The 25,980-nt window shown below is 38.1% G+C and overlaps 1 protein-coding gene across 3 annotated transcripts in view; it reads left to right on the forward strand.

Moving 5' to 3' along the window:
- Positions 1-25,980, forward strand: part of chchd3a (coiled-coil-helix-coiled-coil-helix domain containing 3a) — a 140,638-nt gene that overhangs the window by 66,908 nt on the left and 47,750 nt on the right. For 2 of the 3 annotated variants that reach the window (XM_072454088.1, XM_072454091.1), the window contains exons 5-6: positions 8,163-8,177; positions 11,575-11,658. In XM_072454088.1, coding sequence (XP_072310189.1) covers positions 8,163-8,177; positions 11,575-11,658 — 99 coding nt within the window. The remainder of the gene's footprint in view (positions 1-8,162; positions 8,178-11,574; positions 11,659-25,980) is intronic. The other variant, XM_072454090.1, reaches the window with a different exon arrangement.

Below are 25,980 nucleotides of genomic sequence, written 5' to 3' on the forward strand. Positions count from 1 at the left end.
ACAGCCTGTAGTTACATGGAGAGGCTGCGCTGGACAATGGGTTCACATAATGGCATACATTTTAAAAGGCCTAAATGGAGGTGGAGGACAGGACTGATTTATGCTCGAATTGGCTATTAAACTGCCCGCATGTATTCTTTAGCTTGCAGAGTTTCAATGTTTAGTTGTTGCTTTGGGCAGCAAGATCGATCGCAATCGACTCAAAATCGCAATTTGAATCGACGCAATTAGCAAATCACAGAAGTGGCAGTTTTGGAAACAAAATATCCTGTGTTATTCGGCATAAAAGCTGCTGATATGCAGTTTAGATCGGTAAAAACGTGTTCTGAAACATGCAATTATTTAGTTATTTTGTCAGTGCGTCGACCTACAGTATTTCAGTCTCTTTGTCAATTCTCCTGGACGTGTTTCAAATGTGAACTTTGAACAGAATCCTATTATTAAAACATAAATTGCAACCCTAATCGCAATTTAACCTTGTGCATTAAGCCACAAGATTATTTTAATGTGGCTGTGAACCTGTTTGTGAATTTTCTCTTTATACCTCCCCCTCACCCATAATACATTATTAGCCCCTGCCCTCCATCTGAGATTTTGACATCATGTTATTGATTAAGATGACGGTCGTGACAGGAGTGCATCAGGCCTGCAGTTACACGGGACTGCTGTAGACAATAGCCTCTACTCGGTTATAGATGTGGTGCCGTTAGTTAATGTGACAGGCCTTGATTTGTGCTCTATTGATCACACAGAATGTTTCAAGATTATTTTCCGTCCAGCGTGATTTATAAGCATGTAGCCACAGACGTACAGGCAAAGTCACCCCGGGTCTCTTGTCAGTGAGGTGTGAAATGAAAACGTGCTATGGACATACTGTAGCTGCCAGTCGCCATAAGCAGCGAACAAACCGACGGCTAAAACTGTGAAGAATCCACCTCATTTGAATTGTAAATGAAAAATGAATTAAAAAGCTGTAGTACATGACAGTGACCAATTGAAAATGACTTCTGGACGGCAGTCGAAATATCTCGATTTCAAAAGCGTTGTCCAGATGACCTTCTCTACCGTGGACCAGCCCTGGACAAATGGGGGATTACACAGACGAGTAGGACTGAAACGGGTTCATTGATTAATTGCAACTAATCACTTACTGAAATTATTGTCAACCTATTTAGTAAGTGAATAATCATAATCTGGACTACACACAGACTCCATGAGCTGAGAGAAGAGGTTTTATGACAAAGGTACATTTTTATGACACAGGTAAATCAGGAATTCCATAAAAATTACAATCAGGAAGTCCTCACAGGGCTTCACTTTAGCTTGGGCCAATTTAGTTTTTCTTTCTCTTTTTGGGGTCAATTTTAATAGATTGAATTATAGACAACACATATATCTCCAAAAATATATGTTTTCCATACATCTCCCACTTCTACCGCACTAGTACAAAAACAAACTCTCCTTGGATATTTAGTTAAATAGTTTACCATAAATATTCCATTGCCGTAGCCACCCACCGTTTTTACTGCTCTGTTGCACTACCTTTGACTGGATTTGTGGTTGAACATTCTGTACCCAAAGCAGCTGTGTGAGATCAGACACAGATTGGTGGGTGGGGGGGACCTGACGCAGCTAAAAATCCACTTGGTTTCATCCGGCCTCCATCCCTGCCTTTTCCTCTCCTCTTCTCCTGCCCTCTGTCCCAGCCCAAACTGCGGCAGTCAGCTAATTAAAAAACATGCCCATTCTTAATTATTCAGCGCCCGGCTAATTGATATTCACCTCGTCTAAACGAGCCGCTTAATCTGGACACCGCTGTCTCACTTGGCATCGGCTTGTCACCCTCCTCTGCAGTGCTACTGTACATGCAAGACCAGGCAGGAACACAAAGGCCAAAGTTTTAAATGGGTACAGAACTTAAAACTGGCACAGAGAAGGAATCATTTAGGCACCACTCTGTTTCTATGTCAAGGGTTGTTGCACAGAGAAATTAAAATGGAGTCAAGCTGGATAATAATTAGTGAATTAGTCATAACACATTACTTTATCTTGTGTTCTTGTAAAAGTTGTGAAATGGTTTGCAGAGCACAGAGTTATTTTTCAAAGTGGGTGGTTAATGACAGCGATCCATCAGTGTCGCTGAGATCTGAAAGCCTCTCAGATGTTGTGTTGATCGGCTGTTGCATGCATATTGGAGATTGATTATTCTGGTGCATGCCGTACTGTTTTGGTGCTATATACAAATCATATTACTCATTCACCTGTGTTTCATGAACCTGATGGGTCATCCCAGCAGCACTGAAGGTTGAGACGAATGCAGAGAATGAATTTCCCTGATGATAAAGTATACTTTAACCTAATGGAAACTGTTCCTGACTTCAAGTTCAAAACTTTAATCCATACCTCACTTTGCCAGCCCCTCTTCCTCTTAACCCCTGGTGTCCACGTTACGACTTTGGCCGTCCTCTGATGGCTCAAAAACGTAGGTCTCATAGTGAGACTGGGACAAAGGTTAAACGTAGAAACATTGCGCGACCAACAATAATCTGCGTGTCTGATACGTTTGAATCTTGGTTGCAGAGTGAGCCCTCTTCCAACAACAGTACCAGCTAAAGAGCTCAGCCGTGAAACTGGGTCAAATACAATGATTTTACCACATGGAGCCTAGAGCCTGATATTCGCTCAGACAAAGTTTTGTCATAGTCCGATTGAGTAAACCATCGCACAGTTTGACTGCGATCATATGATATGATTTAATCGCAGACACCTTTTTCTGAAAAAAATAAATTAAAAATAAGAACCATAAAAGTACAGTGCCATGGGCAGGGAAAAGCCTTTTCTGAGCACTGACACTGCAAATACAGTACAATACAAGATTACTCAAACATGGCTTAATCACTTAAAATACAACTCTGAATTGTCTTAAGATGACAGAAAACATTATAACATGGGCTCAAATAATAAACCTAAGTTCTATAAGTTATATATAAGAAATATAAAATGACACCAGTCTAACTTTACTCCAAACATCTACATCATTTGTAGTCCATCCATATGTGTTATCTGGAGTTTTTCTGCTCTCAGGCGACATGCCCCTCTCAACAGCCGGCTCTCCACTTCTGACATCTTCTGTGATAAATGGTGCTTTATTGTGCTCTCTTTGTATCTCATCTGTTTTTTTAGGCTCAGTTCAAGTTCGCTTTCAAGTATTGTCAAAATTCACCCTTTCCGTGTGTTGTGGCCCTCTCCTCCATCTTCCCCCGCCTCTTCATTAGCTAAACAAAAGGTCCACAGGCTGCGCTGAAGGCTACCCCATTGTTAGGCCTTTAGTATGATTAGATTATCTGTATGGGCCTCTCAATGGGGTTAATCAGTCGGAAGTAATCCTGACACTGTTTGAGCAGGAGGACCAACCTGCACATATGGAAATAGGGTATGCACATGTGAGCACAGGGGTGGAGAGGAGCCAGAAATAAAAGCATTGTTACAAAAAAATAACTGGTAAATAATCTGATGTACTCTAACACCTGCTCCAGCTCTATATTTTCCTTGTATAACTAATTAGACTTACTTTGACTAACTTTGTTGATCCACAAGGAATTATTTCACACACACATTTTCAAACACACATATCCCCAACCTTAATATCTATGTATGATTGGAAATAACTTCACACAGTGAGTTCACACAGTAGCGTCCAAAGTCCAGTTTCCATGTAAAGTCTATGACCGCGTCCAGGGCATCGGTAGCGGGGCAAATCTTGCATTTGACACGCCACTTTTTGAACGTTTAAGCATTGGACGTCAGATTTAAACAAAGCTGAACCGTTGGTGGTCGATGCCGCAACCAACCAGAGATTACGCTACAGTGACATATCTACATAGTTCATTATCTGGAAGAAGGACCTCAAATGTGCGCTTGATACGTCCGACTAGGGATATTTCGCATACATTTGACACTGCAGTGCGAACACAGCATGAGAGGTAGGGATGCAACAATATTTTATATAATATCAAATCGTTCAATACTGGTGTCACGATTCAATACGTCTGTGAGATATGCACATGTACTTCTATGTGCACTGTGTTGACATTTTGGTGTCAAAAGAAATACAGTAGTTTAAGCTTGCTGCCCTTCAAATTTAGGAGGTTAACACCTTAGAGGCTTACTGCTGCTTTATTCCAACAGAGGTGGGGTTTAGCTTTCAGTCACTTAACGTTGACCCGGGAATGACAAAAATATGAACTTTTAAATTCTCTAAAACCACTCTTGGCTTCGCATGCCATTCAATAATTGAGCTCGTAATTCACATGCAACCTGCAATAAACTATGTTTGTTTTCAGATTTTCATTTGGGTTTTACAAAGAAAACAGCCTGTTAAGGAGAGAAAAAATGTGTTTTCTTAGATAAAAAAGAGCTGTAAATCATTCAAACCAAATGAATACTCATGACTAATCACATAGTCAAGACTATTTACAGCTGACATGCTGGAATTTATTATGCTATTTTTCAAGTACCGTATTTTCCGGACTATAAGTCGCACCAGCCAAAAAATGCATAATGGAGAAGAAAGAATGGAGAAAAGAAAAAGAGAATGGAGAGAAGAAAAAACTTATATAAGTTGCACTGGAGTATGAAATAAGGTTGCAAGTGTGAAAATAACAAATAATATCACATATAAGTCGCTCCGGAGTATAAGTATATAAGTATAAATATAAGTATAGGTTGCACCCCGGCCAAAACTATGAAAAAAGTCTTATAGTCCGGAAAATACGGTATATATGAAAGCTGTTTATATTTTTCTAATTGCTAGGAAAAAAATATACAATAAATAAACAAGTTTTAAGTTTTGCTACCTAAAATGTATAAAAATTTAATTGATTTGTGTTATGTTGTTCAGGCGTCTTCACAATAAACAGTTCTTTTTTTCCCTTTGCTTTGTTTATAATAATGTTAGTGGAATACATGGGTAAGTTGTAACTGATTTCTACACACTTGTCACATGTCCATATGAACACATACATATCCAAAATCCCTTCAACATCATTTCTTTCTTCGCTTCCCGGCTTTTAGTATTGACCCCTTTAGTCCATCCTTTATGTCTCCTCTCTGTGAGTACAGCTGCTCCTCCTTTCGTGGCTTGCATGTGTACATTTCGTATCAGCGTCTGGCCTGTTGTTTGCTTCCTCTTTTGTCTTTTGATCCGTAAAGTCTCCACCTCTGAGCGTAGCATTGACTTTGGACACACTCGTGATACTACACAGTCCCCTGCCATTGTGCGCCGCCTCCTCTCCTCTCCCACTGACTCTGATTCCTCTCCTCTTCCCGATAAATTGAGTTGTTGGCATGGGGCAGGTTTTTGGCACCCCGGCAGGTGTAATCCAATGTCTGAAAAGAAAAAAAAAAGTTTTGCAATCTGTCCTGGAAGCCTTGATTGCACGCTGGTATCGGTCCCGCCTTTAAAGGTCATAATCTACTTCTTGCAGCAGTCCCACACTCAACACACTTCAAAGTTTGGACTCTGTTTTATAACTTGCGGTGCTCTGACATTTTCAAGACTTTAAGGACACATGTTTGGTGACATCATATAGAGGTTTTAGCTCTTCTTCGCTGTTTAAGTCCATATATCATTGGCAGACTCATTCTGAGTGTACCGCGTGCCTGCATTAGTCTGTCGAGGGCATGCTAGGTTTGTTTATGAACTTATGTCCTGATATGAGAAATGCCTGACTACAAGCCTACCTAACCTCATATTAAACACATAAGTTCTAAAACATGAGATGCCAAAGTTAAGGTATGGGTTGTATAGAGTATGTTTAAAGCATAATAACAATAGAAATAGTTCAACATATGTGATATATGTCTGACGTTTTAGCCAAAGAACATACCAAGAAAAGCATAAAAATGTGGAAATGTTGTTCCTTTAGCAGTATAATATAACAGTATAATATTCCACTGTGTGGCATAAAACATATCCATCTCCATGGAGGTAGTTTCTATGGAAGTATGAAGGTGACTTTCCACCTCCAGAAATTGACATGTGTTTTACTATAGTTGAACATAATTGTACAGTTATCTACTCCTAGGCGCGTGCAAAATTATCCTGTATCCTGGTAAGGATATAATCAAATGTCAATCCAACAGAAATGTGTTAAAACAAGTCTTAAAATGCTTTTGTTAGTTTGTTTTTCAAAGTCGTGTTTTTTTACCTTGATGTTTACGGGAGCATCTGTCACCTTCCTCAGAAGCATCATACGACTGCTGTGACGTGTCCCTTCATCAGCTGATCTTCCCACATAAAGATCAGTCGTATGGCACTTCTGACTCTGATGAAGGTGACAGATGCTCACTGAAACATGTCAAGGTAAAAAATACCTACTTTGTCTTAAAAATACTGTGAACAAATAAAACTATATATAAAATTACATTAATGGCGGTCTCAAAATGTATGGTTTAACTATCGAACAAATGTGAATAGAATAGAACGAATTATTTGTTATATTGCCCACCTTTACCTGCACCTTCTCACTTGTTTTAATTATTTTTCCTATATTCAATTATATATGTGAACTACTGATGCTATAAGGAATCAAAAAGCCTGAATCATCCGTATACTACTTAAAGTTTAGTACCTTTTTTTTAATCTTAAGTATATCCTTTGTGAATCCGACCCTACCATGCCTTGCCCTGGCTGTTGGTTGCTCTTTCTTGAGAACTTGTACAGTACGTGAGTGTAGTGTGTGAAGCCTCATTCTTGACTTTGAAAGTTCCTCCTCCTCCAACACAAGGGCAGGCCCGTGGTGACGCTGCTCATCACGATGCACAGAGCATGCAGCTGAGCCAGTATCCACCACAGATGGTTATCAGCGCACTGAGATTGGATGGGCAACTTATTTCCTATGTTAGATTGACTTCAGAATGACACTCTGCTTAAAGAACTGCTTCGAGGCCCAGATCCAGCATATGGAATCTTTTCACTAAACTCCTGTTCAATGACTGGTCCATCTGTCCATTTATCAACCTATGAATATCATTCTTTGGGCTGTTTGCATTTGGAAATGAAGTATGCATATTGGAGTCAAAGGGGTTCAGCTTTTCATCCACAGCCTAAGTAAACTAGAACTTTCCAAATGAGGGAACATATCATGCAAAATCAGCTTTTCACATTATGAGCTGTTACAACAGTGTTTCCTCATCATGAGTTTACTCAGAGTTGTATTTTGATTGGTTCCTGCATGTTTGAGTAATCCTTTATTGTCCTGCAACTGAGGCTCGAGTGCTTTTTTTCCCCCACCTACCCCCGCCCACATCCCTGTCCTTAGTTCCAACTACCGTATTTTCCGGAGTATAAGTCACACCAGCCAAAAAATGCATTATAGAGAAGAAAAAAATCATATATAAGTTGCACTGGAGAATGAAATGCAGTTGCAAGTGTGAAGATAACAAATAATATCACATATAAGTTGCCCCGGAGTATAAGTATATAAGTATAAGTCTCACCCCAGCCAAAATACGGTATTTGAAAAATGAAGATATATTAACTTGTTTTTAGATCAATATTGAGGTTTACAATGAACAAAATAATAATGATAGTGATGTAAAATGATGACTGATTACCGGTATGTTATACTACCTGAAAAAAACAACATATTGTGTCTCCTTTAAACTATTACATAATTATTTATTTAGATGTCATCTTTTTACTTCTACTAGTACACATTTAAGTATAACCTTTGTCCACCTACAGTTTATCTATATTACAGGTTACTTAATACTTACTTACCACTTATCATGTTGGAGACTGTAGAATATGCTTGATAATAAAAAGGTGGATTGCATTCAGTAATATTGGTTGTACTGATCAAATCTATAATCTTTTCTTCGTGTTGTAGTTTGTGGACTTTGTGACCAGAGTACACAATACAGTGCACATGTATGATTCTTCTTCTTATCAGCCTAGAGATGCACGAATTGTTTGGGCTGTGTGAGCTTGGAGATGAAGAGTGCATATTGAAGTCAAACAGTGTTTCAGCCGCTCATCCACAGCCTACGCAAACTAGACCTTTCAAATGACATTTTATAAAAGTTCATGCTTGATCCAGTGGCTCCTCACATTGACTGTTCTTTCTCTCTCGTTTTCCTCCAATGCACCCCTCTTCCAGGAGATGAGATGCAAGGTAAGATTTAGATGGTCTGATCGCGCCTGACTGTGTTCCTTTCCACATGATGGGAGTCAAGTACGACTTTCCTTTTACATTTTCTCAGACATTGTTCTTTTTTCTTCACCCGCTTCAGATTTTTATACCTCCTATGACTGCATTGCTTTGTAAATGAAAGAAAAAAGGGCTATTTAACAAACTGCGGAAGGGATTTAGCACATAAATCAATCTTCATACTGTTTATTTTAAAATGGCACATATCGACAATTAATTTGCTTACAAATGACAATACTTACAATATTTTGGTTTAAATTGCTATACCTGATTTTTCTAGTCTCAAAAACGTGGAGGAGCCCAGGCTCTGGAACAGCTTGCCTCTGCATGTTAGATCTGCTGAGACACAAGAGCAATTTAAGTCTTTGTTAAAAACCTACCTTTTCTCTCTGACCTTTTAAACACGAATTGAGCTGACTCAAGATGTTTTAATTAACTTTATCAGAATTATTCATTGATTGTATCTCAGGCTGAGAAATAGATTTTCAAAGTTAGGGGCCCCCAAGCAATTTCAGGGGCCCACAAGTTCGCGCGGCATCGCGGCGTCATAAGAACAAGATAAATGTGTTGTTTTAAACCTGGTTATTAGCATGTAAAACAATTTAAAGTACTTTTATCTGTTATTTGATATGAAGAGCACAAATACTGAATCATATAAACCAGAGATCATGATCTTTCAATACTGTTTAATCCAATATAATAATGTTTCGTATATACAAAATAAATACTGTTTACAGCATTTGACACAAGGAGATCTTGTGGAATATATGAGATCACGTCCTACAAAATAAACTACTAACATATATTGTACCTGTAAATAAGAGTGTTCTATTTTGTTTTTATTCAATTTACTTACCTGCTAATAGTATTACCTAGTCTTGTGCTAGCTATTTTTACTTTATTTTTATTTTATTCTATTATCATTATTTTATTATCTTATTTTTATCTTTTTTTATTTTTATTTATCTATTTTATTTTATTTCCCCCCCTCCATTCCCTATTAAGATAGGAGAGGAGTCTTTGTTAATAAGAGTTTTTTTGTTTTTGTTCATAAGAGTTCTATTAAGGGTGTGTTTTTGAAACTTCCTATAATCTGTCCTTTCCTCCTGTTTCTACTGCGTTGTAACAACGAAATTTCCCCTTGTGTGACATTAAAGGAAAATCTTATCTTATCTTATCTTACATTGCCCCGAAAATTAGACCGAGCATTTCCGAGGACACGTGAACACAACACGAACGCAGCGGCCAATCAGATGCCCGCCTTCATCGATATTACATCACGGAGACCGCTCGGCCAATGAGAAGCGTGTCTGTCAAAACGAAACTTAAGCGATGAAAATGCCCCGAATATGGCCAAATTACTAGTTAAATCTTGATTTTTTTTCGAGGAGGGGGCACGGCCGGAGATTCAACTGCTTGCAGGCCCCGGGCCCCCGTCTATTTCGCAGCCTGTATCTATGTATTATTGCACTTTCTATACAGCGCTTTTGGATTGATAAGTGTGCTTTATAAATAAACGTTGACATTGACAAAACCAGAACTAGTTAACTAGTACTTAACACATACGTTAGTTAAACCCTTGAAAATTTTGTTAAAACACAATGATAACCACAAATTCCGCTTTATAGTTCAGAATCAAAATTCACTGCTGACCCAACAAGGACTTGCAGTTAGCACCTATGTTGCTAACTGCAGTCAGTTTGATAAAGTTGGGTTAAAGTTGTTATAGGGAAAAGACGCCAAATTACCGCATCTACTGACGGTGTTGTGCTACCGGGTAACAGAGTCACAGGAGCGAGCACACCGAGGGACACAGGGCAGAGGAGAGATGAGGACGGGTGGAGCAGGGAATCCGCGATCTTTAAGAAGTTTTGCCATCATGTTAAACCTCGTGGCTATAATTGGATGCAGCCAGCGCAGCGCTATGGTCTTATTTTTACCCTAGAGCTGCTTTGACAGAATCTGGTGCTGTACCCAATTTTACTTTATTACATGAAGCAACTTGGGTACAGCTCCTTTAACTCTACACTTCATATGCATTGTACCTAAAGTATTTAGTAGCGCACCCAGTAACAACTCGTAATATGTAAACAGAAGATAAGGACACCCTTTAACACCTCATTTTAAATAAAACATGTATTCCATGTTTTACACTTTGTTAATTGGTGCATTCCATTGTACTTAGTTTTTAGAAAGAATCAGGGATAGTGTAAAACAGTATTTCTAATGTTTCTTGTAGGCAATGTAAGTGGTTGTACATGGAATACAACACAGTAGATTTCAGTATATATTGCCTACAATACTTTGATGTAGCCTTGTACTTGTATCTGTATTTATCAAGAAAAGAGTCAAGCATTTGTGTTAGTGAAGGTCATCAGTGAGTAGAGGAGAGGAGAAGAGAGATAGGCAGACTGTGGGTAGATTTATAGAAGCCTGGTGGAATCCTCTTCACCAGATAGTGGTTTTGTTGTTTTCAGACAAGGCTGGGGTCATAAAATGTATGGAAAACCTTGAAAAACCCCTGCCTGTTGGCTCACATAAAAAAACATACTGTACTGTACAAAGACAACAATAGATACTTCTAAATAAAATATGAAAATCCCCAAAACAAAAGAAACATTGACAACCCCCCCCCTCCATATTGATGTGTCAATTTTAGATTAGATCTTTTTGTTGCTTTGAGGGTTGCAAGGTTAATCACGATCATATCCAAATTCCACATTTCCTCCACATACAATAAAATATCCCATCCTATTCTGCATCAAAGCTACCCTATAATTTAGATCTGTACATTCATGTTCTGAAATATATAGTTGCAGTCATTATTTTTAAATTCTCCTAGAAACATTTAAAATCATTAAATAATTAATTAATCATCATTCAAAATCCCAATAAGATTCCCCCCCAAATCGTTCAGCTCTTTGTGAAACAAGTAAAATTGTTGTCCAAATATTTTTTTCTTGATCATAAACAAGACAAACGTTTTATAATTGCCATTTAACCAAAAAAAAAAGATATCTCTGAACCACTTGTTTTTATTGACAAAGGATTGGCTGTAGACCTCTTGATTAAAAAGACCTAAGTATATCACTGAAGATTAAAAATAACACAATCCACAGAGTTCATGTACAGTACAGGAAAAGTATTCAACGTATTTATTTTTAAGACAATTCAAACAACCTTCTTTCACGTTGTCATTAAGGGGTATTTTTTTTGCAGAGTATTGATGAAAATAATTTTGGACTAAGGCTGTAACATAACAAAATGTGGGAAAAGTGAATACTTTCCGGATGCTCTGTATGTTAATATCCCCCCTTAATGCCCCCCTAATGTTGCTTCTTGTCTTATGCCCCATGTTCAGGCCAAGCAGCTGGAGGCCATTGAAGCAGATCTGCAAAGACGAGACACTTTCTACAGAGACCAAGTGGCTCGGCTCGAGGAGAAGGTAAGAAATGCAAGAACTTAACGCCACAGAGTTCAGTCCAGGTGGATTAAAGCATACAGTACGTTACCTCCAGTGATATTCTTCATTTAAAATGCATTGGTCCTGTGCTTAAGGAGTGCACTTCGTCACATTGTTCATGGTTTTTAGCCCATCATGTTGTCATAGTTTCTCATTAATAATTAATAATTTATTCAATTATTCGCACAACCAAATATTCTTCTGAATCTGAATGTAAAATATAGTGGAATTATGTATTGATTTATTATTATATTATATTTTCACCTGGTTATTTTGCTTGCATGCCATTCGGGGTGAGCAATATTGACAAAAATTATTATCTCAATATTTTTCCCGGTAATTATATTTTTTATTTTTAATCAGCACTTTCTGTTGCATGTTTTACTATGAATTATATACTCATGATATTATATCATGATATTATCTACATTTCAATATATTGCCCACTTCTTCATTCAAAATACAAAATGCATGTGGAATTTGTCACTAAATTTGTCCAAGTGAATCAGATTGATTTTGTCCTTCTTTTTTGCTGTTTAGCTTTCATATTATCTGGCTTTCAGCATATTTGATCTTTTTTTGACCTAGAGTTGTAATCTTAAGGTGTACCAAACCTATCAGGAATATGCCATATGTTCTTAGATGTCCTTAATTCAAACTTTAAAGTCGTTAATGAGCCCAAAAGTCCAGTCTCCAGCAATTTCAAAAGTCAAAAGTCTATATCCTCATGTTTTACTGTTTGACTAATTATACTTCTCACGTCTCAACTGGATTGCACACTTAGCTCTGTACCGCCCAAGCATTGTTATTTTTACATCTGAGAGCACGACACACCGAGGCCAGCTTGGTTCCAGCCTTGGGAAAGTTTTCACCAAATGGCTCAATTAATTCATAATGCACTCATTAAGAGAGCCAAGCTGCGCACACATTTCGGCGGCACAGCAGGCCCGGTCACCACTGATTTCAAGTTTTCATCCTTTCTCCTGCTGGGCCTCTTATTGGCCTAAAAAAGTGCTCTTTTTTTAATCTTGTATTTGTTCTACATGTCAACCTCCCACTGCAGCATCCTCTTGACAGTGTGTTGAGACAGTGTTGTCCTTTTCCAAGACATTTTCATTATCTTGAGGGTAAAACAAAAACATTACAAACAGGGTGTTTTTTTGTGAATTTAAAGTAGCTGTACCTGAATGTATTTAGGTACAGCTCTCAGTACAGATATATCGTAAAATTAGCTGTTTGGGTCAAACTGAGACCGCTGTGTGCCATCTGCATGTAATTATAGTGCGTTTTCTTCTCCGCAAAGCAGGACGTGGCCTCAGAAAGTTGTGAAAATCTCTTTGTTCTGTTTATATTTTCCACTGTAACCCTGTGAGCTTTTTACACTCTGACCTCTATTGAGCCTTTAGATTAAAGGGTGTTCCTCCAGCTCCCTGCATGCCTTCTTCTGTCCCTGAAATTGACCCTACCCTTGTCCCCTTGTCAAACCAGTGTCCCGCCGAGGTGGACACGGGTCAGCTGCCCTTCAGAGGGGCACTCCCGCTGGTCCCAGTATGAGCCGGCCGTTAGGCGCGGGCACTGGGGTCAAAGGCACGGCTAGAAATGTGTTAAAAGAGAAAGGGCTCACGCTGCTCTCAAATCATAAGTGTATCTCAGAGCAAAGATACAATGGTTTTGTTTAAAGTGGCCAAATGAGTTTTCATGCTGAGAGGATTTTAGGCTCCTCAGGGGAGAGAATGAAGCTAAACAGTGGTGGAGATTGTGCACATTATTTATTTGTCAAGCTGTCAGAATGGCTGCCAACAGAGAAAAGCCAAAATATCAACACACTCCTCTATCCTTATGGTGGGCATTTGAAAACCATAAAATGTCTTTCTCACTAGCATTAAATGATTCAAATATTAGGTTATTTACCAACGGTTAAGATTAACAGCATGTAAGGATGGTTGGCACGGTGCACTATACATTATAACTTAACTTGTAATAGTCCCAAACTTCACACTAACCATGGCAACTGAACCAACAACTCTATTTGTTTGGGACTTGCTCTACAACCAATACTTCTGCTATTAGATCTGACGTTACACAGACATTAAGTGTGACTCATGTAACCTTTCTGCTGTAGAGGGATGTTATTTCAATGTCTGGGTTGTTCAATCGTATTGGATTAATCTAGACTTGCATTTATTCAGTAACTCTCTTTTTTCTTGCAATTCTTCAGATCTGACTTGTGGCCATACGTGCTTTGTCAATTCCCAATCTTGTCAAATCTCAGAAGCTAAGCAAGGCCCGCTTGGGTAGTACCTATATGGGAGACGGCTGGGAAAAGCAGGTGCCACTGGTGCAGCAGTGGCTCTAGGGCAAACTGGCTTTGTGTCTTTAGGCAAGACACTTCAGCCACCTTGCCGGTGAGTGTTGGTGATGTTGGAGGGGATGACGGTGTAGATTGGCAGCCTCACTTCAGTCAGTCTACCCCAGGGCAGGAGTGGCTACAACAGCTTACCACCACCAAGTGTCAATGAATGATGCAAAGCTTTATTCAGTATAAGTAAATCCATTTCATTATTATAACGATTGTAACTTTATCTGGTGGCGTCAACTTCTTTTCTCCAAGGAGATAATGTAACAATAACGTATTCACAAAATAGACGGATCCTTTAACAGAAAGTTATATAGTGCACCTTTAATGAAATAAAACAAACATCAAGCCTTGTAGCAGCTCTGCAGCATAAGAGCAGCCGAAGCAAAAGTCAATACCAGTTCCACGCATGAAGCTTTGCAGAGTTATTTATCTTATTATTGTACTATTTGACACTTTTTCAAACGTTTGTAGATGACTATAAGTGATGAGGCTGAACTAAAGCACAATTTATTGACTCCCAGCACTGGTCATCTGTCAGCAGTGTACGCCTGTGGTCAATGTCCATTAAATAAAATCAAAGTGTCAACAGATCACCTTCACATCCCTGCGAGAAAGAGAGGAGCGCGAAGGAGAACGAGTCCTCTGTATATGCCAAAATGTCGGCCATACGTATCAGCTTAAATGCTATGTAAATTAAGCAGACCATGACTGAAATAATAGTGTAGTAGTGTATACATCCTAAGCATGTGTATTTTGTCTTTGTCATGGGAGGCAAATGAAATGGGAACCTTAGGAAAATTGACAAATATTGTGTGTATTGTGCAATCAAAGTCAATAATATTTTTTTAACACAAATCCACCAAAAGCTCTGTGTTCATTTTGCACATTTAAATTTCAGATTAGCGACAGGCCCGTGGAGCTGGAGCCAACCGCTTGTTTGGAAGGGATGCCGTATGATCCCGTGTGTAACCAAGGATCAATGGCTCCCATATTGCACGTTGTCGTACTGTGCGGCAGCGGCTTGGGACTCCGTGGGGGGTGCTTCTTGTTTGGACTGCACAAATTATGCTCTTTTTTTCCCCCTTTTGGACACAGAAACTATATTGGCGCTTTGTACTGGCCTTTGTTTCCGTTTCGTTTTTTCTTCAGCGTGGAGGCTTGTGCGTGAGCTTTTCTCGCAGCGCAGCTAGCGACGTGGAGCCAGATTGTGGACGCACTGTAGATGTGACTCATGATTTGCATATATAGATGTATCTAAATGGGATAGTTCATGTATTTTGACAGCGATCCACCATTTTCTATACAGCACAACAGATAGACTTTAGATTTCTTATTTTAAGGCCTGTCATCTTGGGAAAATAGTCTTGATAGAGGCTTCATTATCCCTATTCAATTTCTGTTCTGCCTTCTTGGTTTTATACAAGATTCTCCCGAACAGCACCCCGACTCTGGAACTCCCTCCCCCAACCTGTCCGCCACTCTCCCTCACTCACAACATTCAAATCCCGCCTAAAAACATACCTCTTCACCCAAGCCTATGACCTCCCCTACCCCTAGCCTCCTCTACCCCATTGCCTACACTTCTACCCCCTGTTACATCCCCATCTTTTTCTCTCTACTTCTTCTGTCTTGTTCATTTTATCTGTATATTAATGTGTTCTGTACGTGTTGTCCCCCCTGTCTGTAAATACCCCCCCTTTTTTATTATGTTCAGCGTCTTTGGGTCACTGAAAAGCGCTATATAAATAAAAGTTATTATTATTATTAAGATAAATATGTTTCTTTTGGTCTTGACAAATTGCTGAAAAATAGATGTGAAGAATCAACAAAATGTTACCAATGCTTGTGCTACCAATGTCTGTGGCCAAGTGAATTTGCAACTGTTTTCTTTTTACCACCATTCTGTCTAGTTCAGAAGTTTGCCAAGGGAGATGATTGTCAGTCTGATATGTGAAACGGGAAAATCTTGCTGACACACCTGATGATCCTCTTACTGTTTTAGATAGCACTTTCTTTGGGGAGTTTCCATGTTCTCCAGTGTCTGCATAAAAAGTTTTGCTAAACGTGACGACACACATAGTTGAAGTGGTTCTGGAGGATAGGCCCTCCTTCTGACCTGCATAGCTTTATTCTACGCATGTGTGTAATAAATGACAAATAAATGCACAAATGTGACCATAACTTCTCAGCGTCGCCACCATCGAGTCCTGAACAGAATTTACATGGGCAGAGAACTCCGAGTGCTCTAAACCAGTGTTGTTCAACCATTTTCATTTGATAAGATTTATTTTTGTGTTGCTAAGATTCCTTGGCACACCATGCTCAGAAATATTTCTAATAACACCATTTTGATATTTGCTTGTTCATGCCACTGTGTCTGGTTCTTTGGATTTAGCAATCGTTCGGTGTCTTTTCTGGTAAAGGAATTTGCCATTCAAACAAAATGGCTGAATCTGTGTGAAATAATGCCTGGCGCACTGGTTGAAAATCAAGGCTCTAAACAACTAAATTAAATTTGTCCTTCCCCCAAACCGGTCCGACCACACTTTACAGCGAGTCAAAGAAACGATGAGGTGCGAGCAGGTGCTGAGAGACGTTCAGGTGCGTTTGGTACTTTACCATCAGTGCTAAAACGTTGTAGCTGTAATTGCTAATAAAAACGGGGATGATACATATAACTGCACAAATTTTCAGACATGAGGAACTGCATTCGTAACAAGTAATTTTTTCTCTGCAATGCAAATAAGCACATTAAAGTTGCTTTAGTTTTTACTTTCACTTTAAAAGAGCGGACCAAAACAATCACTCCTTTTAGATCTACAGAAATGACAAACTATGTTCTGTCCACCGTGGAATAGCATAGTTTTTCATTTCTGCTGATCTAAAAGGAGTGAGTCCACATCCAAACAAGTGTGTAATATTCTCCTGTCCTGTGTTTTACCAGGTGCAGTTGAACGCCTCTCGTAGTCTGCTCCTGGTGTGATGGGACTGCACTGTTACATGCAGCTGCAACCAGTTCCTAGGTTTATACCTGCATTTTGAAAAAAAAATTCAAATTTATTTAATTTTTTAAAAAAGTTTTCCAGGTTTCCTGCTGTATAGGTATACTTAGTCCCAGTGACTTTGGGTTCTGACGCAAAAAAAAAGAAAATAAGGGTTTTGTTAATTTTTCCACTACCTAATTAGGGTTAGTATCAAAACTTTTTTCTAAAACATTGACTACATTTATTGCAAATTGCTTTCCCTTTCCCTGTTTGATTGGCACACATTGTCTTTTCAGCGCAACAAAACAGAAATGTGTGATTTATTCCAAGGAACAAAGCCCTGCCAACACAGCAAATACCAACTATCTTTTTATGTTTCTTCTTTGTTCTTTTTTCCCCAAATGCACCCAATGGGATTTCTAGCTCTGTTCCTAATGTTATCTTTCATGCCCGGATCACCCCAGGCTTCCCTCAACACAAACGGGCCGGTCCGAGCCCGCGCCAGAGAGAGAATATAAGTGTGATATATATTTCATGTCCACTCTAATCCAACATGGTCATTTATCAGAGGTGCTCTCAACTGACAGCACATCACCAGCCGCGCAGCCAGGCCACCAAATACGCCCTGAAAGCAATATCTATATATTTATTACATTTTCACTCAATACCTGCCCAGCGCTAAAACAATCTCATATTTAACAATCAACTGGCTTTTTTTTTTTTTTTTTTAAAGTCCTCTTTTTTTCCCTCCCCCTCTTTCTCAGATTTTTCCTGAGTGGCATTTTTCTACCCAATCCTTCAATTTATTATTATTTCTCTCTGAAGGGATTTTTCTTCCAGTTTTCAGATGTCTCTTTTTTTGTGCCCTGTATATATCGATGAAATTGGATTTTTCTGCTCCCCCACAGAGGACAATCACAGCAGCAATTGCCATCTCATAGCAAAGTTTCAGAGCTCGAGAAAAGGAAGGAATACAGGGGATAGTGCATTAAAAAAGTAATGGTTTCTATCTCTCTATCCTGTCCGCGCCTCAGACATACTGTAGGATCTTCATCACCAAGTCTGACACACTCTTTCTGCCAATGTCTTTTTCCTTATGATGCATTTGGCTGTAGTGTAATAAAGTAGGGCTGTTTGGCTGGGAGGACGGCCATTACAAAAACATGGGTGACACAAAATGCACCAACAATCAAGGACTGAAATTATGACATTAAAACAATTTTAATTATTTTGAAATGGACATTATTGACAGACTTTTTAATGGATGGCTATATGCACTTGTTTACTCTCTTTTTTAGTTTTTTTATGCATAAAAAGTAAAACTAAATATTGGACTGTAAATCTTAAATCAATATCCATAGTCCGTATCAGTTGTCATATTGAAAGTTTTGGGAATCCACTTAATTGGGAGGTCTTTCATTAAAGCAGCACCACGCATTAGTTCATGGAGATGGAAAGTTAAAACAAAATTTAAGAACATTCTCCATCCATGGAGACACCCCAGATTTTTGCCATTCTTTGGAATGTTAGTTGCAAAGTAAGAGCTTCTCAATGGAGACCAGCAAGTGGCAGATCCATCACCAGAAAAGTCAAGTTTGTGGACTATATACTATGAAAGTAATTGTGTTTATTTAACTTACACGGTGGGGCTTTAAGTCAAGTTGCTGAATAAAAAAAAAAAATATTAATCGCAACTAATTGGTAACTGTGATGATCATAAACTAATTTAGTTATCAAGTAATCGTTATCTGGCCTATGATCAAACTCCAAACATGCAATGTGACACAAGAAGTGGTTTTATTACTTAGACAAAGCAAGGATTACTCCAAAAAGACATTAAAAACACATACATCAAGACGTCCTCAAGTGGCTTCATCATTTCATCATGGTCATATTATTTACAGATTTTTTCTGAATTTAATTTTTTTTTTCTGGGCATTTTTTGTTAAAAAAAAATAAAAGAATAAATTATTTCAATAGTTGCTAGATTAATCAATTAACAAATTGATTGTTAGTTGCAGCCCTACTTAAAGTTGCACAATATCATTTTTCTTAGCGGATCGGCCAACCTGCGTATCTCAATGTAGATAGTATTACTTTGCCGTGAATGGGGGGGACTTTAAGCAGGCTCGTCTCTCCACAGATCTGACCCATAAACTGGCCTCCTGGCGTCACTTACTGCACAAAGCCTTCTCCAGCTCGTCCCAAACACTCACTGGGGTTCAGATCTGTAGTAGATTAGTTTCCGCTTCTCCTTAGATGTTTTCTCTTGATGCCAATGATTTGACCCTTCTCAAACACACTTGCATCTTTTCTATGACCACGGGATTTGTCTTTCCGCATGGTTGTTTCAGAAATGAGAAGCGACTCTGCATCAGTTGGGTTTAAATACTGTGTTACTGAAATACAATCTCTCATGCAGCAGTTATCCAGGTGAAGAAGAGGACCTGTTTGAGGCCTTCCACCAGTTACATATTGCACCGTTGAATTTTACTGGTTGACTGAGTCTTCGGTGACGTATTGACAACCTGTCCGTAACGCAGCATAAAATAATAATTTCCGTAACATTTTAATACAAAATGTTGAGGTCCTAGTATCTCATTAAGTCCAGGTTGTAAATTATTGAATGTTTTTAAGACCTATTTTACTAATGCCCATCAAAATTCTATCTTCAATTTTATTGCTGTACTCAACATACTAATTGCATCACATTTAATTTTTTTTTCGTTTATAACTACACTCTGCAAAGTACATCTTAAATCAGAATAGCTTTATTACCATTGTCGGTGAACGTGCTTTGGCGATGTCGTGCAAACTTATAACAAAGAGTAAATCAAAATCGAATATTTAAATAGGCATGCTTTGTAAAATAAAATTAAAATATTAGCTACGATACATTACAATCTTGAAAACTTTCGTCAAAGTCTGACAGATTATCTGTTGGTCAAAGAGGCCTGTTGGACAAATATATCCAGGCGGTTAGTGAGCGATGCTTGCTGTTATGTCACTAACCTGTCTCGCCGATTTATAACGGCGCGTAAACGTTTTCGCTGTGACTACACCAAGGTCTTGTCAGGACAACATACTGTCTTCATACTTTGTCTTGATTTTGGTCCTCGTTTGGTCACGGTTTAATCCTGTGGTAGATGTGGTATGAGCTTTTTCTAGTCTAGGTTTGAAGTGTGAATGCAGACTAATACCGTATTTTCCGGACCATAAGTGGCACCTTTTTTCTTAGTTTTGGACAGGGTGTGACTTATATGTGACATCATTCGTTATTTTCACACTGGCAACCGCATGACACAGGCGGCGTTGTTCAGAAGTGACAGAGGAAGAAGAATTCAATGGATTTAGTGATTTGAAGTAATACTAATGCTTTGGTAGACATGTTGGCGTGTTCTTTATGCTATAGTTATCTGAATAACTGTTAATATGTTACGTTAACGTACCAGACACTTACCACAGTTCGTTGTCTATATGTCATGTAGCTGAAGGTGTTACATTAGCATACGTACATCTATTCATGTTCTCTAATCTGTTATTATTTTAAATTGCATTTCAAGATGAAATGTCTTTTCTTGGTCTTGGATTTTATCAAATCAATTTCCCCAATGAATGCGACTTATACTCCAGTTCGACTTATACATGTCTTTTACAGAATAATATCACGATAAGCAATAATACTGAAAGTACTTTTATGTCACTGAAACGATAACCCTGAAGATGGATAATCCCAGTAAATCCTTAAAGTGAACCATATCTTAAAAATACTGTATATAGCAAATTAAAAGCTTTAGTATTTAATTGTTGTACGTGATGTTAATTATTTGAACATTTCCAGCCCAAATGTTACCAGAGGCATAATTCTACAAACAATTAAGACATTTAGAACTAGAAAAAGAAATTAAAGTGAAGTAACGTATTAAACAGTAGGGATGTGCCAAAATATAAAAATATTGATATATTGTGATATTAAATTTGCTTATAGAGTATCTGTATCGTGGGCTGCTGTATTGCTATAACACCATGAGTCATTTTTGGTATAATTTCACAAATTCTTTTGTGACTACTACAATTGTGTTGCTTGTTTAAAAAAAATAACTTGTTTACACAAACCATTTGACATTTTGACGTTTTGATTATTGAAATTAGTTTATTTCATTTGGAATTTGTGTAGGTCGTGGTTTAACAAAGAAAACTCTTATTAAAATGTGTTGGGTTCTTTAAAAAAATGTGATATATCATAGCATTTCATTAGCAATATATAGATCATTGCATGTATTGCGAAATCATAATATTGTATTGTTAGGAACCCTGTGATGCCCAGCCCTATTAAACATGATTCAAAATATGACAGATATCTCCGTGTTGAAAAATGGCCAAAAAGCACCTTTATTTTTGTTACCATCTTCTACAGAGATGGAAAACATTTTGAAGAGTAAAATGCAAATTCCTTCGATGACTTTTTAAAATGGCTCTTTCTTGTTTTTATTACTGAACTCTTTAAGTTGACACCGAAATGATCATGATAATGAGGCCTAGATCAAAACTTCTTACTTATCTAGACAGACGCAGAAAGTTAGTGAAAGCAGTATCTCATACCTCTACCTAACAGAACACAAAGCAAAAGTAAAACAACGTTAACGCACATAGAAGGTTTTAATAGACTGCGCCCCCTGCTGCCTCACCCATAAGAGATGACACTGCGATTCCATTCTTTCTTCTCTAATTCTCAAAAAGTTGGCATTTTGGGTAATAGTATTCATTTTGCATGGATCATTGAGTAGCGAGCAAACAATGCAAATCGTGACACGCTGCTTTATCAGCTGTCGTTACGCGGACTTTCCCCAGCGCGCCGTCATATGCTCGCTCTTTTTCTTCACAGCAGCGGTGTCATTTTGTCTGGCTCTTGCAGTCCGCCGCCTGCGGTGAAGTTCCTCCACATTCAGGCCCTCCTGCACTGCGCCAGATAAGACGAGGAAGCCCATCAGTACCGGGGGACTTATTTGTTTTATTTGTTAAAAATGGCTGGCTTCGGTTCTAAATTGAGGCAGCGGGTGCTGGGGAAGCTCGTCTCTATCGTTTCCCTATCGCTGCGGTGCATTAGCGGTAATGACTTAATTTGTCTATGACACTCCCCACCAGCGTTTTGTTTGGCTGCAGATGAGCTACAAGCCTCGTTGAAATCAAATGAAAAGGGGAAATAAACAAATAGCTTTTTTTGTTTCGTTTTTCTGAACTCGTGGTAAGCTGCTTGATTGTCCATGGAGAATTGCTTTGCTCATTTGACTAGAATTTGATCAGTGGACACAATTTCTTTTACAATTGGGAAAAGATGAAAAAACGCTAGAAATGTGTTGTCTATTTTTGTAGTAAATAACAGCTGACTTCCTCTCTAATTCAGTTGAGGGAACACAGGAAATGACAATTTGAGACCTCTCAGTAATCACACAAATTGCACTTCTCCAGCAGAGGTGAGTGAATGACAGGAGGGTGTTTTTGCGCTTTCGACTCAAAAGGTGGGTAATTTTGCTGATTTTTACCCCACACGCTGTATAGATTTGTATCTATACAATCAGCCAATCATTATGACCACTGATGATGTGGATTCAATGTGGCACCTGTTGGTAAAAGGATGAATCTGGGCAGAAGTCACCATTTTATCCTCAAGCCTTTAGTGTTTATCCCACTTATCCCAGTGTTGAAGGAGCTGTACCCAATGTTTACCATCTTACAGTGATATAAGAAGTACTCAAGTTTGTTACATAAGTAAAAGTACAGATACAGGGGTAAACGTATTACATACAAAAAATTTACTCAAATAAAGTAAAGGGATCAGTTGAAAAATATATGTTTAGAGTAGCAACTGAATTGATAACTTAATATATTTAATAATTATATATCTTATAGATATTTTTTCTAAATTATGTCTTTAGGCGAAAGTTTTTTAATAAGTTGTTTCGCGAGCCCGCCGACGTCAAAAACGGGAGATTCCAAAAAAAAAAAAAAAAAAAATCCTGTTTTAGCTGATTTTCCGACGTTTTTTTGGCCAAAACCTCAATAAAAATAAAAATTTATTCTGCACCAGCATCTCCGACCTCCGACCATTTCTGCAGGATCCCGAGTTCGTCCGAACGTAAGAACTTTAAAACTATCGCAACTCACGGCTTCTTAGATCCATAAGATTTAACATGAAGGATGCGGGGTGGGCGTGGCTTTGGCTCGTGTTCAAACGAGGAAATGAAGAATACGCGTCTTGACCGATTATATCAGAATCGTTTTGTCGTTGCCATTTAAGTAGCACAAGTCCTACTCATGTGGACATGTCCAGCTCGTCTGTGGAGTCACGCGTTCTCTTCTGATCGCATTGTAAGAGGACAGTACTTGTCCCGCTCAGCTGAGCTGCATGTCCACGACTCTAGCGTGGGAAAAATTACTGCGCCGTTGGATCAAACCACTGCGGCCAAATTTAAGCTAGCTCAATAAGACATTTTCATTCATTGCACACTTTGTGTTCCTGTCAAGACTCAATAAACTCAATAATATCTTGCATTGATAACTATTATTATGTAGATAATGTAAAGAGGTGGGAGTAGGGCCTATATTCTAAGAATCCAAGGAAATTATTTAGAATAACATTTTATTTTTAAATTCAACTCCGACTTTTGGATGGTAGAAATGTGATTTGATAATGGGAAAATAACATTTTATTTTGGTTCCGTTCTCCCCTTTTAAAAATGCCAAGGAAAATCCGTGAAACAACAAATTAAAAAAACTCTTGCCTTATTCACAAAATATTTAGGCCGGATGTAACCATGGCCATTTCACCTTATAGAAAACCTTTTAGGGAAGTACTTTACAATCTAGTACAAAAATATTGTGGAGTAGAAAGTACAGATACCTGCACTCAAGATTGGGATTCAATGTTATTGTCAATGTCAGACACACAAATACAATATAATGTATGGCAGTGAAGTAAAAGTCAAAAGTATCCAATATAAAATGTAAATGTCCACAAGCAATTACTTCAATACAGTAATTTTACTTTTGTACTTTGTTACTTTCCACCACTGCTCTCTTAAAAACGATAAAACAGAATTTATGAATAATTTAACTGTTCGCAGCCGTTCAAAGTCATTCCTCCCTTTCCTGATGCAATCCTTTCTGAGTTTGACGTCACCGCACTGCTAACAGCAACTAGCCTGCAGCGCATCAGCATAACTTGTAGGTTTGCGGTTGATTAAAAACCTTTTTTTTCTCCCCCATTAAATCCAGATTGCGCACAGGGGCTTGATTTTGACCCAACGAGCCGCTTCTACGTTATATACGGCAAACTCTAGATGAACAAAAGCTTTACCCATGTAACTTTGCTGGTGTAAAATCTGCCATCAGTTTGTCTCCATGGAAATGTTCTTGCTTTACCTGGATTGGTCCACAGTATGACTCCATGGAGACAAGCAGGTGACTTCCACGACAAGTTACAGGTCAGGGGTCTCATTTATAAACCTTTACGTAGAATTACAACTATAAGTGTACGTTTCAAGAGAGAAATAATTATATAAACAGTAAGTTTATATGCAAAGAGTGCTGCTGAAAAAAAACAATGCATTTAGTCCGATTCTATTCAGTACATTGCCCACAAAATATATTTGAGACTGGCGTTGTTAGGGCAACATCATGATACAGTCACACATTCCTACTAACGACTGCTACTCAAATGTGTTAATGAAATGCTCTGGTTCTGGTAAAAGTCACAACACAAATAAAAGAAAAAATGTAATTTGATCATTGTTACATTGATGCATATGTTTCATTTGGAGCAGGTGTTCTAATGTCTGTTTTACATTGACTCGTTTCATCTGCAGTCATTTGTCCCATGGTTCTTTGTCCTTCCAGGTGGATTAGCTGATTAGTGCTGCTTTAGCCATTTAGCATAGTATTGTTAGCGGACACTTAGTATTCTGCTCATAGGTCCAAACTTGGCTCTTTGGCTGGTTCTTTCTTCTTTTTTCCAACGGCTCAATCTTCATGCCCATGAGAAGTCTTATTCTCGCCTCTTTAGCAGAGCCAAAATCTCTTTTTAGTCTTTTTATCTACAAATAAGCTGCTCTTTTAAATCCTTCTCCCTGCTCTTGACAGTTCTTTTGTCTGAACAGAGCAGCACTTGTTTCAAGGCCAACGGGACACTGATCTGGCAGAGGCTTACAAGTTTACTCTTTCAAACTTTTAACTTTGTCCGTATGCAAATAAACACATGTTTTGATGTTGCTATAGAGCATATAGTTAGGTTCATTCTGTTCAGTTTCATTAATGAATGTTTTCAAAATGTCATCAAACCCATGAATAGTATTGAAACAGCCTAATTCTATGACTTTATTTATTTGTCATGTTTATTTTGCCAGGTAAAATATTTGAGGTATGTAACGTGATATGTTAATTTGTGAACATTTTGAGACATCCTGGCATAAAAGACATATCAAACACGAATAAGATCCAACTGAACTTAATTTGGAAGCTGCATGTTTTATTGTGCATTTGATTCATTTCAGCTCATATTTTGTTTTTTCTAATCAATATTGTACATTTACAAAAGGCCGTTAGGGTTCAAGAGTCAGGAGTGTAAAATGTTTTCTATATTATTGCTTATAGTGATATTTTCTTTTACAAATCATCGTACACAAATTTACCATCACAGGACTGTCTGATGCCCCTCACTAATAAGCCTCTCATCTATCATTGTGATTATTCAGGTCACAATATAATCGTAGGAACCAAATAATAATTGTGACAATTTTAGGAGCAGAATTAAGTTCTTTTAGTTAATTTTTATAGTCAAAAAAATTACCTAAATGTAAATAACTTTTTTATCTGGCTTTTGTGATGTTTAACTTTATTTTAGTCTTTCACCACAGAAATGAAAGAAAATTAAAGATTTCACTGTTGTTTGGACACAATTTCAAT

Source organism: Eucyclogobius newberryi, unplaced genomic scaffold (assembly GCF_026437365.1).
Source record: "Eucyclogobius newberryi isolate DKJ021-1_F unplaced genomic scaffold, fEucNew1.0.hap1 SCAF_2, whole genome shotgun sequence".
NCBI classification, from domain to species: domain Eukaryota; kingdom Metazoa; phylum Chordata; class Actinopteri; order Gobiiformes; family Gobiidae; genus Eucyclogobius; species Eucyclogobius newberryi.